Source organism: Crocodylus siamensis, chromosome 4, assembly GCF_052110815.1.
Source record: "Crocodylus siamensis isolate JL-2025a chromosome 4, ASM5211081v1, whole genome shotgun sequence".
Lineage (NCBI taxonomy): Eukaryota > Metazoa > Chordata > Crocodylia > Crocodylidae > Crocodylus > Crocodylus siamensis.
This window is the reverse complement of record NC_143398.1, coordinates 239,389,577-239,406,253: the sequence shown is the minus strand read 5'-3', so window position 1 is coordinate 239,406,253 and position 16,677 is coordinate 239,389,577. Positions and strand designations below refer to the sequence as shown.

The 16,677-nt window shown below is 51.6% G+C and overlaps 1 protein-coding gene across 2 annotated transcripts in view; it reads right to left on the bottom strand.

The window, feature by feature from the left end:
- SEMA5B (semaphorin 5B) overlaps nucleotides 1-16,677 on the bottom strand; it is a 351,344-nt gene that overhangs the window by 43,895 nt on the left and 290,772 nt on the right. For both annotated transcript variants that reach the window (XM_090045998.1, XM_090045999.1), the window contains exon 13: nucleotides 6,702-6,819. In XM_090045998.1, coding sequence (XP_089902124.1) covers nucleotides 6,702-6,819 — 118 coding nt within the window. The remainder of the gene's footprint in view (nucleotides 1-6,701; nucleotides 6,820-16,677) is intronic.

Here is a 16,677-nt window from a genome sequence, read left to right as displayed (position 1 = left end):
CAGACAGGAGTGACATCCGGTGGGAACTGCCCCATAACGGGACAAACTGGAAAGAGTGCAGCAGTGGGCAAAGGCTATGCTTCGGGGGCTGGGGCACCTGACTTCTGAGACGAGGCAGAGGGAACTGAGCTAATTCAGTCTGGAAAAGACAAGAGTCAGAGGGGATTTTTGGTAAGAGGGACCCTACCAACTGCGAAACTATGATTTAATAGCAGCCGTCAACTGTTTGAAGGGGGGTTATGAAGAGGATGGAGCTGGGCTGCTCTCAGTGGCGGCAGATGACAGAGCGAGGAGCAATGGGCTCAAGCTGCAGCAAGGGAAGATTAGGTTGGATATCAGGAAAAACTTTCTTATAAGGAGGGTAGTAAAACGCTGGAACAGGTGACCCAGAGAGGTGGTGCAGTCTCCATCCTTGGAGGTTTTTAAGACCCAGGTAGACAAAGCCACGGTGGGGAGGATGTAGTTGGGGCTGGCCCTGCTTTGAGCAGGGGGCTGGGCTAGATGTGACCTCCCGAGGTCCCTTCCACCCACATTGGCTGTGATAGCGCAGCTGGCAGGAGTGCAGTGAAACAGGCCTGCCATGACACTTGGACATACAGTGCCACCCCTGCTCCATACCCCCTTGGCCCACCTTGCGTGGGCTGTGCGAAGATGTCGAGCTGCCCTCTGCCTGCGCCCTCCTGGCTTCCAGCGAGGAAGCAGCAGCGAGGGAAGGAGGCAGCTGCCGCGGACTGAGAGGCTAAGCGAAGGATGTGGGGTATAAGAGCTGATGCAGGGAGAGAAAGGCCAAAGAGACCAAGCACAAATTGGTGACCACAGCTCATAAGGAGGCTAATATGGAGAGCAGACTGAAGGGTGGCCAAGACTGGGCTGCCACAGGCTACTGCGGGGGAGGCAGGGGCAGAAGTTGACCGGATGAGACCCCCTCCAGACGGCTGCACGCATCCTGCCCCCCTTCCAGCTACTCTGCGCTCCGTTTCCCACCTATAGCAAACCCCTGGAGGCCTCCTCATCCGGTATGAATAACTGCTGAGCCTCCTCCTGCCCCCGGACTGAAGCCGAGACTTCTTGTGGGGTCTACCTCCCTGCAACATGCCTTCTCCGTGGAAAGAAGAACAAGGTGAATCGGGGATGAGCTCTCCCCAGGGTCAAGTGCTACATGCGGAGCTGCATGAAGCTCAGCAGCTCTGGTGCAACTGCCAATAAAAGAGACACACAGCTTGGCCGGAGCTCCTCATTCCAAGCTGGTGAAGAAAGGAGTGGGCTGGGGCCCTGGCTAGCATCCCTGGCTCAGGTCCGGACCCAGCTACAGCTGCAGACAGAAACAGCACTGCCGTGCTCCAGTTCCTCCGCAGTCCCACAGCGCTCTGCCTTCACTATGCATTAGTGCTTGCTACTCCCAGAAAGGTAAGCCTCTTTCTGAATCCTTAAAGACGAGGAAATTGAGGCCCAGAGAAATGCTGGGACCTGTCAATCAACTGCATAACCAAGGGTAGACCGCTCTCTTGCTAAAACCTGGTTTGCGTTCTGGGTCCGGCCTTGTGCTAAGCTACTCTGAGCTGTCACCTTCTCTCTCAACCCATCGGCCAGCATCTGAAATAGGCAGCCATGACCTGGGAGTCGTTCAGCTCTATGACTACGCTCGCTGGGTGCATCAACATGTGACCGGCTGGCTGGCAGTGACCTAGCCCAGGGGTTTTGAAAGGGCAAAAGATGATTGGAGGACTTGGGATTCCATTTCCGCACCAATCAGCCCCCAGAGACTCACCCCCCCATGTCCCGATTGGCCCCTTGGCTCACCTGGAGGGGGATAAAAGGGGCAGCATGGGCTGACTCAGGGGAGAGACCAGTGAGGGACAACAAGGAAAGAGCTTCACAGAGCCGGCAAGAGCTGAGCCAGCGGGGCAGGAGCAGTGCCCCAGAAGAGCCTGAAAGAGCAGGACCTGCAGGCAGCAGTGGGACCCTCAGCAGCGCGGCACGCAGCCGGCACGAGAGGCCACCCACTGGGCTCCAGGATCCCATGGGAGAGGCTGCAGCCAGCAGGAGAGGTTACATACCACCCAGGTTATATACATATGCAATTAATGTGAAGCAATAAACTCTGGAGCAGTCTGTGTAGGCTACTCCCGAGTGCAGCATCTACACGTGCGCCCAGGACAGCAGCAATTTGAGCTGGAGCGAAGCAGGCCCAGGCTGGCAGGGGGCACCGGGGGTGAGCCCCAGGCTCCAGGTGGCAGCGTTAATTCATTTACCACAGCCTCATACCATTGCACATGTAGATGGTGAAGCTTTACTCTGCAGCTAATTAACCTACTCTACAGTAAGGTGCATGTGCAGAGGCAGCCACCGTGTTGTAGTTAAAGTGGTTCTGAGCGTCTGGCCTTTGCTTTCAATAGATTACTAACCTGCAATAAAAAAAAATCATTCTGGGTGATGGTTACCAGGCAAGATGTCCAGAGAGGGGTACCATGAGGGTTTTTTTGCTGCGTTTGTTATTTTAAACCATAATCAAGAATCAACACAGTTTAGTTGTTACAAAGTTGGAAAAAAACAAGAGAAACCATCTCGAAACATGCTAGTTTGGGTTTCAGTGCCCTTTTTCTTTTGTCTTGCCAAAGAAAAATCCAAATATTGGATCATGTCACCTATGTCTGAGCCAGAACTCTTGCCGGTTTCAGTGGGGTGTTCTGCTTAGAAATCAATGGTACGATATGGCTTCATTTAGAAAAAAAAAGTCGACAAATAATTATTGGCTCATAACTGATACTGGGAAAGAACCCAAAAATTAGATAAGTAAGCAAACATAGCTGGAAGGTTGAGATTTATAAGCATGTCGTGTTGCAGATATGGGAAGCTTGTTCCTCTTGAAGAAATTACATATAGATTATTATTCCATCCTTAAATCCACCATAACCTCTTTAGTGAGTTCAGAAATTTGGATTAAAAAAATCTGGTGCCTCCATCTTTTTCCAGACAAGTTCTCCAAGGTGATTCCTCTATAAGCTAACACAGTGTCAGTCAGGAAAAGATATCCGTGATCATATCTATACAATTTTGGAGCTATTGTGGTCCAATCAAATACGAGAAGCCTCATAACTGTAACCGCACATGCATGCACCAAAGGTTTCATCTTGCACAATCTAAATGCAGAATATCAAAGCTAAAAATCCGAAGTGTTTTGCAAACAGAATATTCTAATATATTCTTATATCATAGGCAGAGCCGATAGCATCAACTACTACTGCAGTTTGCCAAGACAAAGGCCCCAACCACAGCTGCGTATAACTTTGCTGAATTCAAGCGCTTGCGCTGAAATTTTCCACCAAGCGTCAGCCTGAATCTGAAATATTTGGGAAAGCTTCAGCCAAAATGATTTGACCATTTCTGAGAACAAGGCTACGAAGGGAAAAGATATTGTTTTGGCCGTGTTAAAAACACTAGCAACCTTTTCTTTGAATTCAGGATCCCGAGCAGGGGGACTAGCTTTTTTTCCGAAGCTGCCTCGAAAATCTGCCAACGTTTATCACTGCTATAGGCCTTAAAGTTGCAGTGTGCACATGCTCAGTAGAAATGTCTGTGATTACCGTCAGTAAAGTCCCCTGGAAGTTCTTACCCTGCAAGTGCAGGTCTGCATTACTGGGCACCCTTCCTGAGATCAGAGAAAGTCTCTTCTGAGCTCTCAGCGGCACTTGGATGAGGAAAAAGGGGTGGAGGGGAGGCACTGGGACGGGCAAGGCAAAAGGAGTATGTCAAGAGGCCCTGGGAGAGGACTGGGACGTGCCCCACCATGCAGTGCTGGTCCCCCTGAAGGAGGACAACCTGCTAAAGCCCTTGATTACTCTGGCAGCTGAAGTGGCAGAGCCCTGTTTTATGGATCAAAAGGTCCCAGCCTTGTTGACGGCTCTCCCGGGTGCCACCAGGATCCTCCACGATGGAGCGGGCACACGACACTTATCTGCTGGGGTAACGTGCACGGGTTTTGTACACAGGTAACAACTGCACAGAGCAGAAAAGCGAGCAGCTGTCCAGGAGCTGCTCACAGCATGGCCACGTCCTGCTGGGACACAGGAGGGGAATAGGTAATGCCCTGCTCATCCCAAGCAAAAAGCTATCCCGCAATACCGCAGCCACACAGATCTTACACGGGTGTCACTTCGACCTGTGTCTATCGACCTTGGGTTTTCCCAGGGTAACGCCAGGCCGGGCTCGAGTGAGTTACGCTGGGGGAAGGCTGTACACTTGTACTCTTGGCTCACACCAGGGCCAAAGCTTACCTCTGTGTAAAGGCTAAGCATGGTTTACTCCACCTGGTTCCAACTCTGAAAATACACTGATGCATCTGCTTTGGTAACAGCCCATCGAGTGGCAGAAGAGCACTGAGGAGGCAAGAAACCCACGTGCTGTTGGCACTGACTGCAGTTCAGGGTCTTGCGTGGGGCACAACACAACCACACTCAGGCTCCTAAAGCCAGTCGGGGGCCTAACGGGTAGACTAGAATCTGGACCCACGGGCTAAAAGTTAGATACGTGCTAAAGTGCCCCAAGGGAAAACCAGGAGCAAGGGTCATAAACTCCTAGAAGAAGGTTTCAGACTGGATATAAGGAAAAACGTCTTCACGGCTCATGTGGCCGGAGTCTGGAATAGACGCCCCGCGGGTGGTGGTGCAGGCTCCTACCCTGGAGACCTTCAAGAGGAGACTGGATGTACATCGTGCTGGGGTTTCACAGTTTCATAGTTTCATAGTTTGTAGGGTCGGAAGGGACCTGAGCAGATCATCTAGTCCGACCCCCTGCCCTGGCAGGAAAGAGGACTGGGGTCAAATGACCCCAGCAAGGTGTTCATCCAACCTCCTCTTAAACACCCCCAGGGTAGGAGCAGTCTTTCCTGCCCAGAGCAGGGGATGGGACCCCATGATCTCACGAGATCCCTTCCAGCCCAAAACTTCTGTGCACCGGTGCGTGAATCTGTAAAGTACACTGCTTAAATCAACGGCCCACGGCCCGCACCAGAGGGAAACGCATTTGAGTGCAGGGCAGAAGGGGAGGAAGGAGAAAGAGACCGATGCACCGTGTGGTCGGTAGGGTGCTCGGAAATCCTTCGGCATGAAAAAACGCCGCATTGATGTAAATTCATCTAGTAACAGTAACAACGCCTAAGCCCATTTGCATAATAAATTTTAATGCAAAGGGGGAACGAGCGTCCCTGGGAACCGGGCTAAAGTACAGTGCAGCGCTCCTGAATATTCTGTGCAGCTGCTACGACCTTGAAACAATGATCTGGACTAGCTTGTTCCCCAATGTTCGCCACAGCAGACGTGTTCAAACTAGAGGATTAACACCTCGCACACCTATCAACAGGCACAGGCATTAAACAGGACGCGATAACAGCATGTGCAGCCAAGGAGCCCTACATCCCAGTTCAACACCGGGAGGGTTATAAACACACAAGCTTCTGAATCCAGCGGTGAAAAACTTAAGCCTGCCAAGCTGAAGATGGATTGAAGTAATGACTAATATTTCCTGGGAAAATTTCTGAGAAGGGAAAGAGATAAGGGGAATAAACATCCCCGCACCTCTGGACATAAACAGCATACTGCCGCTATAACCCATCCAGCCCTCGCTCTGTGTACTGTACTTGGTGGCATTAGCATGCTAATTGGCATTGGATAATAACGATGGAACTTAATGAGAAATCTTCCACATGACCCCCCTCCCCTCCCCTCCCCTCCCCGCTGCAATTTAATAAGAGCTGCTCTCCTTCCCAGGTATGGGTCAAGCGACAGGAATTAGCCTCCGCCGTGTAGCCTCGAAGACTGTGGGCGTGAACGGGATTTGGTCATGGGGGTGGGGGAATAAAAGTGGGGAGCACGGGGGAGTGAACTGCCACGCCGACCCGACTCCCTGCAGTCAGTTTTGAGAAGCACTTCATGGCAAAAGCAAAGCGGCGTTCCCCCTCGAGTGCTGTAAATCAGGCTTGAGCCACGCTCAGGTGAGCAAAAGCTGATCGCTTTGCTCTCCCTCTGCCGCTCACCCGCGTGCACACGCGCTAGCAACCTCTCCCCCCAGCCCTCTCCTCCACCATACCCCGTGACTCTCTCGCTCTATTCACACCCCCACCTCCCCACACCGCCCCCCTCCACTCCCTCTTTTTCTCCTTCACGCTCTTCTTTGCTTCTCCCGTGGGATACCCCCTGCGGAGGAGCCCCGCTGGCCAGCACAGAGGTACCGAAACAGCCCTATGCTAGCCGTGGTCTCCCAGCCCCCAAACCACAGGGCCTCGAGATTAGCTGGGGCCAAAGAGCTGTATACCCTCCACTCTGCTCATTGCTAGGGAGCTGTAGAAAAAAGAATATAAATTACACTCTGCAAGGCCGGGCAATTATTTCGGGCAGAGAGCCGCTTTCTGAGTTGGGGCAAGCCACTGAGGGCTGCACGGCAGGCAGCCAGGGGCAGATAAATATTAATTTCTAACTTTTCTTAAGGGTCTGGATAGAACGGCCTGGTAGGCCGCATTTTGCCCACCCCGAATTAAAGCCACCCTAAGGCTGCTCCAACTTTTGGGGGACGTGCAAGGCCTATAAAGCATCGAAATGTAGGTATTCGATACCGGGTTGACTACTGTCTGGATAACCTATTTCTCTCCCTCTGTCCTACACGCTGAGTACATTCATATATGTTTTTGGCCTTTCAAGTCCACTTACTGGGCACTCGGTAATATTCTGAGTCCACAGGCTCATGTTGGAGCTGTCCTCGATGGTAGTGCAGCGTTTCTGCTTGTTATCCCAGCCGCAGTACGGGTCTCTGGCTCCCAGACATTCCCTGCATGCGGAAAGAGAAAAGATTAGAGCTTTTTAAGACCGGCCGGCTCGAAAAACATGTATTCAAGTGTAGTTCTTCTAATATGACAGCTGTCAACCGCGCTGAACCTCAGAAGAAACAATTTCTTCTAGGCAAAGCTTTACCTCCCCGGGAGGAGAGAACAGCTGAATAACAAGGGTGGCAGGACACAAAGCAAATGTCACTTGTGCACGCCGCAGATTAAAAAGCAGTTCGCTCCCTTTCGAGGCCTCGGGGGGGTGGAAATTACTTTACAAATTTTCGTCAAAGAACGCTTGTCACGGCGGTATCTTTGCGCCCCCTCGTAATCACTCATCGGGGCCAAAGCTTGCACAAAGCAACCTCTGTGAGCATGTTTTCTGACACTGTGTCCCTGCAGAGGGGTTAGACAAGCAGAATTAGCCACTGGGCCACTCATAAAGGCTTTCTATTAGTCTTGGCCTTTGTCAGAACAATGGTTTCATTTATAATCCTAACATCGAGATGTCAGCTTGGAAAAGTCACAGCCGAACATTATTTCTGAGCCTTCGGCCGCTCCGAACACTGGCGCATTCATCCTCCTGCCCGATCCACATCTACGAGCGAAGTGTGTGTTCCCACCGTGTGAGCTGCTAAAGCAAAATAGCGCTGGCTACTACTTCCCTAGACAGCACAGGCCAGTGATAAACTCTGGCCAAACCTTCGGCCATGCTGGTCACTCCCATGGGTTCCCTCCAAATCTTTGCCTGCCTATACACATGCTTGGGGGGCATTTTCATTAGACCGGTTCCCGGAGAGCCGCTCTAATTAAAAGACCTCATTGTCACATCAATGAAGCCCCCACACCTTTAAAAAGGGCCATAGGACCCTTTCACTAAACCTCATTCGACAAGGTTCAGCTAAAGCACCCCTGCAGCCATTTTAAAACACATATAGGCTTAATAGACATGACAGTGAGGTGCCATTAAAGCGCTTTAATTAGAACGTAGAGCAGGCTCAATTAACCAAGGCTAGCAATGGCTACTGATTAGTCAAGTCCGCGCCGACGCGTTCTAATTAAAACAGGAATGAGCACGTGTATAGGCAGCCTTTCATTTCCATTATGAAAAGACAATAACAGGACAAGCATGAGTCAGTGAGGGAGAGAGAAAGCCAAGAGGGACAAAACGTTATTTCTTTCTTTCGACGAGCCAGCCGTAGCGCGCACGCAATGCTCAAGTCTTTCCAAAAGTCCCACGCAACTCTAGAAAGGCCAAGTGAACAGTGGCACGGGCCCCAAGCACGGGGGGGAGGGGGAGAGTCAGGTCAGGCAGCGAAAAAGGAGGGCAGTAAGATTTATTCCGAGGGTAGGTATCAGCGTGATAAGTGAAACATCAGAAAAAAAATCAAATAAAACAAGATGTGAAGTATTCCCATCCAGAAATCTTTGAAATCCTATTAGCCCATAATCAGCTACAAATGAAAAAGCCTGTCCCTCGAGCACAACTCGGATGAAAGGCTAGTCCGAGCCGATTCCAAAGCAATTTGCCCGAAAGGAAACCCTGGCTGCGTTCGCTCTCCGGTACGATTTCTGTTACTGTTTACCCGTCTCCAATTTGCTCCCGCTTCGCAGGAGGGTGTTTGTTTCACCGAAGATTTAAGCTGGCAAAATAAGGGATGCAGCGATTTCTTGGTCGCTTAAAGGGGGAAATGCAGTGAACAAGTTGCAGTGATGGGCAGCAATGGGTTCCTTTAAACGGCTTCAAAACGCACAAGGAAAAAGGCATAGACCATCCTGGCCCGGCCCATAAACATAAACATAAAAAAAATAGAGGAGACTTGGGATCCTGAGCCCAAGGACATAGAAAGGGATATGTGCGGCTGTGCTTATTACTCTGGCCAAAGAGCCCAAACCCCCTGCTTCGGCAGCCCGCGCTGCTCCAACGCTGCCTTTTCTGCAAGAAGTGCGGCCCCGCCGGCGTCGCTGCAAGGCCAGCAGCCCCTCGGCAGGGTCTGGCCAGAGTTACCAAGCTGGCCCCGGGACTGGGAGCATGCTCAGCCCCCTGGGTAACCTCAGTGCTTCAGGAGGGAACCGCGCCGTTCCTGGAGGGAAGAAGGAAACGCCATGGAGGAGGGAAAAAGAGTCAAAGCAAACCAGAATCCTGCCCAGAGCTCGCAGCTCTCTCCTCGTCCCGCCAGCCCTCGACGCCTCCAGCCGAGCGGCGAGCGGAGGCAGGTGATTGCAATTTGTAAGGGGGAAAGCTGTTGTGAGCGGTGCCCTATTTTTTTCTTCCCCTGGAATTTAATTCCTCGGACGACAGGCACTGTATAAATTCTCCAAACGATCTCCATATGTTCAGTGCCGCAGCCCACGGCCACGCCGCAGGCTGCAATCTGTCCCTGTTAGGCACTGACCACTTCTCCGCCACTCTCATAATGTGTGTCATGCTGCTAATGTGCTGCTCGTCGCTGGGGGCAGCGAGCTACAGACCTGAACGGCGCGGCGCGCTCGGTGCATCACAGCCCGCCGGTCCCTCGCCTCGCACGCGAGCCCCCGCCGCCGACGGGCGAGCAGGAGCTGCATCGCGGAGCACGCACCTTGGCGAACGCCTGACACCAGCTACGCCTCGCGCTAGGGGTCTGGATCGTGGCCGGAGCAGGCCGTCATCTCCCTGCTCCCTGCCGTTTCCAGAGGACATGGGCTCCGCTGGTGTGTCAGCATGCACACACTATATAATTTACAACAATCACAGAACAGGATTATTTCTCCTCCTCCTGAAGCCTGATCATTTGAAATCTAAAAACAAAACCCAGGAGGCTGACCCCTCTCATTTCAGAATTGAAAGCCCGGGCATCTGACTCAGCCCAATTATATCAAGTGACGGGGAAACGTTTTAGACTGAAGAGAAATGGATTCTCTTATATGCAGTTTGCTTATTTCCCCACCTCCCCCATTGTTATAAGCTAAAAGAGCATTACCATATGCTGTACTGAATGTTTCCACATCTGTGTTCATTTAAATCTTTTAAAAACATGTCCTTATTTACTTTATGTATCAAACTGCCATGCACATCCTTATTTATTTTATGTATCAAACCGCCATGCACATCCTTATTTATTTTATGTATCAAACTGCCATGCGCATCCTTATTTTATTCATCATACAGCCATGTGCACACAAAGCCAATACACACACGACAAATACACACATAGGCAAACATACACGTTTGCACACACATACACATCGAAATTCACGGCAAAAAACAGTGTTATGGTCGTCAGCATTTGTTGCCACCGCTTGTCCCTGCCCCTACTGCTGTCCCTGGACCCAGCACAGCAGATCCAGCCCAGGAGGAGCCTCGAACGCAGTACTACCTGACACCCACGCTGCAAAGAGTCTGTGAATGTCTGATGCTACCAATATGGATGGGACCACTGACTTCATCGGGGCCAGGATTTCATCCCATATACAGACGCTTCCAGGGTGAACACCGTACACCCGCGAGAGCTTAACATTATCTCAAGGGACAAATGATGCGATATCATCTCACCTCAGTCCTTCTCAGAAGGGAATCCACCGGCCTTCCAGCAACCCTTCCCTGGAGGTACACCAGAGCATGGCAACAGCGCTCCTCTTCGTAGTGGGGGTCATTCATTGCTGACCTATCTAATAAAGTCCCATGTGGGGGGCGAAGGGGCAGAGGCAGTTAGCCAAGTTAGTCTGAAGTCTGGCAGGAGGTAGAGCAAGGTGGCACCCATGCGCTTTTGCGGGTAGCAACCTACCTCTTCAGGCCGCGTGCACGTGAGGGTGTGTCAGACGTGGGCAAAGTGAGATATTGCAGACAGCAAATGTCTCCCCCCACCCCTTCTCTTTACTAGAAACCACTCAGTCAGAAGTCAGGAAAATACCTCTCCCGCGAACAACTACCAGGCTGGATTTAGTATGACAGGGTGTTAGTATCAATAGTGATTCACTTTCGTTCATTGGCTTGCAATAAATGTCTTCTCTGAGGCCTAATGGAATACACCAAAAGCACTCAATTTAGAAACAATTCAGCTTGTGTCTCCTGTACAGGGTGTTTTGTCTCTCTCTCCTTATTCTCACTTACCAAGGACATTTGCATGAAAATAGGATCTTCTTCCTAAGACTTCACTTGCTGCCTGCAGTTTCGGAGCCGTGCGCCTGTGGGCTGGTGGCGATCACAATCGCTTCCACAGCCGTGACTCAAGATAACACAAGGGATTAGGGCTCCAGGCAGGGGGATCACTGCCGAGGCCCCAGCCGCACCTCAGTAAAGTCCACCGGAAAGATTCCCTGCGACTCGGACGTGCTGTTCTCAATCACAGCGTAGGGGTCTGGTGGTCCTAGACATACCCATATTTGCACACCCGCAGGAAAGGAGGTCTGGAAGGGAGCTCAGGAGGTGATTCAGTCCAGCCCCCTGCCCAAGGCAGGATTGTCCCTGCCTAAGCCATCCTGCACAAGCATCCTCCAGATTGAGCGCTGGAGGCGACGATGTTTATTGCTTCCACGATGCTGTCCCCCATCGTTGCGGGAGTCATCGAGGAACTGTGGCAAGGGATCTCTAGGGTCACGCATCTAGTTAGTCCCAAGGTGAAACTCCCCAAGGGACACTCAGCGAACTGTGCAAACCCATCTTCATGCTCTGGACCACACTCATAGGAGATGAGAAGGGAGCCCGGGTAGGCACAGCAGCTCCGAGGGTACTGAGCTATGGGTGCTGGGAAGCCAGGCTAAAGCTGCAAGGAAGCAGGGGGGCAATAGGGAGGGACGCTGGATGTTACCTCTGCAGAAACAGTGCTGGGCTCCAGCAAGTCTCGGCAGCCCCTGGAGATTGGGTCCTGCTGGTACTGACTGACTCTTCCCTTGCTCAACCCAAGGGATGAACCTGGAGCAGGCAAGCACAGCGCACAGCACCCCAGAGCACGGGTCCGCATACCGCGGGGCACATTTACATCAAGGGTCTCTCCTCCTTCACATCCCCCATCACCCACGTCTTGGTTCCACGTCCTTTTCAAAGGCTCAGCCTCATACACCCACGCCCCACTGTCCATACCCTCTTTTCCACCCCAGGCCCATTGCATCTAGCAATACCTCTTCCAGTCACAAGACATCCCTCCAGCATGTATTTCTATAGGCTATAAGCCACGTTATCCTCTAAGGTGGAGGAGGGTGGGTGGCCAACTCTTCTGCATTAACCAGTGCAGGAACCCTTAGGCTAGTACCTTGGACCACGGCAGGGGCGCCACTGATTTCCTACTTCTCTAAGCTTCTCTGTGCTTCTAAGGCCGGGGCAAGGAGGGCAAGTGCCAAGCTCCCCCGGGCTAGCAGGGGGAGGCCGAGGCTGTGCTTGCTGCAGGGTGGGTGGGAGCTAATGGAGGTAGGAACCAAAGCAACTTCCATGAAACCAAATTAGCAGGTGGCCCCTGGGGCCATTTCCATAGAGCTGAGGCTAGGTGCCAGCTGCTTTGGGGTTGGGGGGCAGCGCTCCCAGGACCGGCTGAGCTGGCCCCAGCTTCCCTTGGGGGTGCCTGTGAATCAGATCTGGAGCTGGTCTGTAGTTCACTGGCAGTGAGGAGGGAGGGAAGGAAGGAGGGAGGGGAAGCACTGCAGATGCACCGGCTCCCCCCACCACCTCCAGGTTGGTTTCACTCCACAGCTGGGAGCGGAGTCTGCCCACAGCTGGCTCCCACAGCCGCACGAGCAACGGCACGGCACTCGCACCCCAAAGCAGTGGATTCCTTGGCAGCAGGCTGCCCCCCACGTGCCACAGCAGCCACTGCTGCATATAGATCAGGTGCATGGAGCAGGGCACTGCTGGACCTCTTTGCCTAGCAGGAGAGGCAAGGAGTGAGCCGTAACATTGAATCTGACTCCTCTTTGCAGGGGGTAGGTGCTTCCAGCCACCCCTGGGAGGGTGGGAGAGGGGCCGCTTCATCCTGGGATACTGGAGGACCTCAACTCGTGCGATACATCTGTAGGGAGTGGTCACATCTTAATGGAAAAGGAGCTGGGTTGGCAGACGAGGGATAATCCTGCCATGGAGTGACAAAACTTTGAGCTGCATAATTAATAAGTCACTGTAGAAATGCAAAACTCCAGAACTCTTGGTTCAGAAATGATACCTTTTATTAAACCAACTGAGCAACTGAAAAAAAAATCTTTTTCTGCAAGCTTTCAAGGCTCACGTGCCCTTCATCAGGCTCAGGGAAAATTAAAGATGGTAAAAAGTCCCCACAGGTAGAAAACAAACTTCATTTTTGCACAGAGGCAGCTGAAAGTGGACATTTTGCTAGAAACTAGAGTTTTGCATTTCTTTTTGTCTCAGACCAACACAACTACCAAATACATCCCTTAAGCCACTTTAAGGTGTTCACGTGTAGACAACCCAGGGGTTACGGGCTCCAGGAGTTATCCAAAATGACTCTGTAATGAGGCCCTGTCTCTAATGGCGTTCATATCAGCCCCCACCCCAGGCACCTAAATGATGCATGCACTTGGGAGCATTTGCTCATGGGCTGAAGGATTTCTCCCTTAAAAACTTAAACTTTCCAAGTCTCTATTTCCAAGAGTTTCTGCTACAGACTTTAATTTGCTGCCATCACAAGATGACTTCATCTTTTGGTCAGTTTTCCCTGATGGCTAACAAAAGCTTTGGACCGTGTCATACATAGCCCTTTAAACCACCACAGCAAGACCCAGGTGATTACAGTCCAACAGACCAAAGGAAAAAAACTGAATTGTTGTGGCTTCTTCCTTCTCTTCTGCTTCATCGGGGCGAAGGACAGACAAGGGCTCCTCTGTCCCCAGAGTCCCCGAGTGGCTGTGCAGGAGACTCAGACTCCCAGCCGAGAAGAGCGGACTTTTGTCTTCCCTAAAGCCAGACAGCAAGGAAAGAGGAGAGGAGGACTCAAAGGAGATTTGCATCTTATGAAAATAAGATTGAAAAAAAGGGGAGGAGGGGACCCACCTCAAACAAAATGTTGAGACCTTTAAAAATGTAAAAGCTGCGGAGAGGGGCTAGTGGTCCATGCACACCCATTGTCTTCCCGCACCGAGCAGCCAAGCGGAGCGGGACTGAGCTGCATTAGTCGGGGTCGAGTAGCAACTTCATTCCTCTGCTGGTGCGACGTACGGTATTTCAGGGCCAGGCTTTGCCCCTCCGTTACTCGCAGCACGTCGGGTCTCGCACTGCAAGCAGCAAACCGGCCGCGGGAAAGTAGGGTACTATGCGAACAGCAAAATCTGCCCGCGTGGCTCACCAGCGAGCTGGGTGATTCGCGGGGTAAGACTGGCCCGGACACGCTTGGGTGCTTTGTGCTGACACCGGGCACCAAAAGACAGGGAGCGGGTGCTTGGGCGAGGGAGAGGAATTTATCACCTACACAGCATCACCTTCAAATGATTTCCACTGTGCACACGATTTGTTTCGAATGCATAAATTAAATCCCAACACAGAAGAATTACCTCGGAAATTAAATAGCAATCTTCCAGCCCACTGAAGAGCCAAAACACATCTAACTTATTCGAAAGTAACAATGAATTGACACGTGGCCTCCATCGGCAATTTTGCCTGAATTTTCCTTTCCACACCATAGACCTTGACTCGGCTTCGTCTTGTGGTTTCCAGCTCCTGCCCGAACGTTTCCAGCCTCTCTGGAATTGATTGTGGCTTTACAGATTATGGCCTCACACCATCTACACAGCAAACTATTCCATGTCTGATGCCCTCTCCATCCTGTCTTGGTAACAATGAGTTTTTTATTTGGGGAGAAGTTCATAACTTCATAGATGTTTAGGGTGGGAAGGGACCTCAACAGATCATCGAGTCCGACCCCCTGCCTGGGCAGGAAAGCACGCTGGAGTCAGACGACCCTGGCCAGGTGCCTATCCAGGTTGGGGGTTTTTTTAAAGGCAAGAACGAAAAGTAGCATTGCATTCACTCTAATATGAGGATTAATACTGCCCTGCAAACATTCAGATTCAAGCTGAATTTTTGTTTATGTCAGTCAAATAGGTTGTTAAAAAAAATGAATAAACGCTGCTCTCTGAACACCAGTAGGATCTCTGTCATCGCGCCAAGCAAAACTGTAATACATTAGGTCTCCGACCACCCACCACAAGGAAACTGGGACACTATAAAAATCCCAACGAAGGGATAGTCAGGAGGCGTTCCCGAATGGGGAGTGCATCAGAGTCCACTTCCTAACCTCAGCAAACTCAAGCCTTAAGGAAATACCCCTCATATGTCAAACAAACTGCCCATTGCAGAGCTCATGCTGGTGTCCTGTCTAGGTCCTGCCACATGACTAGCTGGGACTTGGACTCTGCGCTTCGGCTGGGTCATTGCAGGTTTTGTAGCTCGGAGAACGCTGCTAGCTCCTGCGGCTTGCTGGAGCAAAACCGAAGGGTGCTTGCTCCTGGCAGCAAAGGAATATGAATGTGTGGAGAGGCGACCTCTAGACAGTGAAGACCAACCAAGCCCTTCCTGAGAGCCACTCTGCCCGATTTGCTGAACATAAAAACTGCCATTTATTGGGTCAGACCATAGGTCCATCTTGCCCAGTCTCCCCACTCCCCATGATGGGCTCAGGCCCGTGCCCTCTTACAGCACATCATATAGGCCAGTGGCATGGAGCGGATGCTGAAAGGGAGAGCAGTATGACTCTGTTAAACTATTAATGTTTGCAGGGTAGTATTAATGTTCAGATTAGAGTGATCGGGGCGGTTTCCCCAGTTCCTCTCCCACTTGCAGCCCCCAGCATTTAAGGTCTAGGAAGTTCTGGTTCACAGGCTGTGCCCCTAACTCCCACGCTCAATAGCTACTGATGCCCCTTTCCTCCAAGAGTTTGTCCAATTGCTTCGTTGGCGGCATTGCCAGCTTCCACAATACCTTGCGGCACGCCTTTGTTGCATGCGGTGTGAAAAAGAACTTCCTTTTGTTAGCTTTGAACTTATTACAGCCTACCTGCTGCTCTGCTTTCTGCTCCCTCTGCCCTGCTCCCTCTGCCCATGCACTGCCTGCCCCTACCCAACCCGCCACGTGCTATATGCAGAGGCTGCCCATGCCACTCGTGGCAGGTTGGCCACCTCTACTCTGGAAGATGCTGCCGAGTCGGGCCCAGAAGCAACCACGACGTGACGGAGATGGGAGTCATTAAGCAGGAGGACTGTAAGGGCAAACTGACTTTGCAAGAGTCAGAAGTGGTGATCAAAAAGTCCGAAAACAATCAAAGAAGTCCAGCAAGGCCACACCACGAGACCCCCCCCCCAATCCCATCCAGTCCTTTTAAGAGTTTGTGGGCTTTTTTTCTCAACTCTGAATGAATTATTTCTGCTCAGTAAAATGTCCACTGAAGATGCGGTTAGACAGAAAACGTGTCAATCAAGGAGTCAGAGACTGTAATAGATGTCTAGGCTATCTAGAGTCGACCTTGGGGATCTAGTTGATCTCTTGCCTAGGGCTGGGTTGACCCTACACTGGACAAGTGCAAGGCGGTCCCTTCAATCTGTCCTCCATTGCTTTGTTCCTCGTGTCTTGAAGTGCCCCTAGAGAGCCGGGTGCCGCTAAATTGTTAGTACGTTCAGCAGTGGACGTAAGTGCCCGCAGGTCCATTAGCCTACCTCGCACGGTGGCACAGAGAGGACGCTCAGGGACAGCATTGAAACAGGGCCTACCCACAACTGTCCCCATCACCCTACAGCCGATCCATCACTCGACACCCTGAGCCATCCTCTGTCCCCATCACCCTACAGCTCCCAGCATTTGGCGGTCCAGGAAGTCCTAATTTGGAGGTTGGCAGATGAAGCAGATGATTACAGGTTCTGCACAAGATTGCTGGATTTGTTGGGTGTTTTGG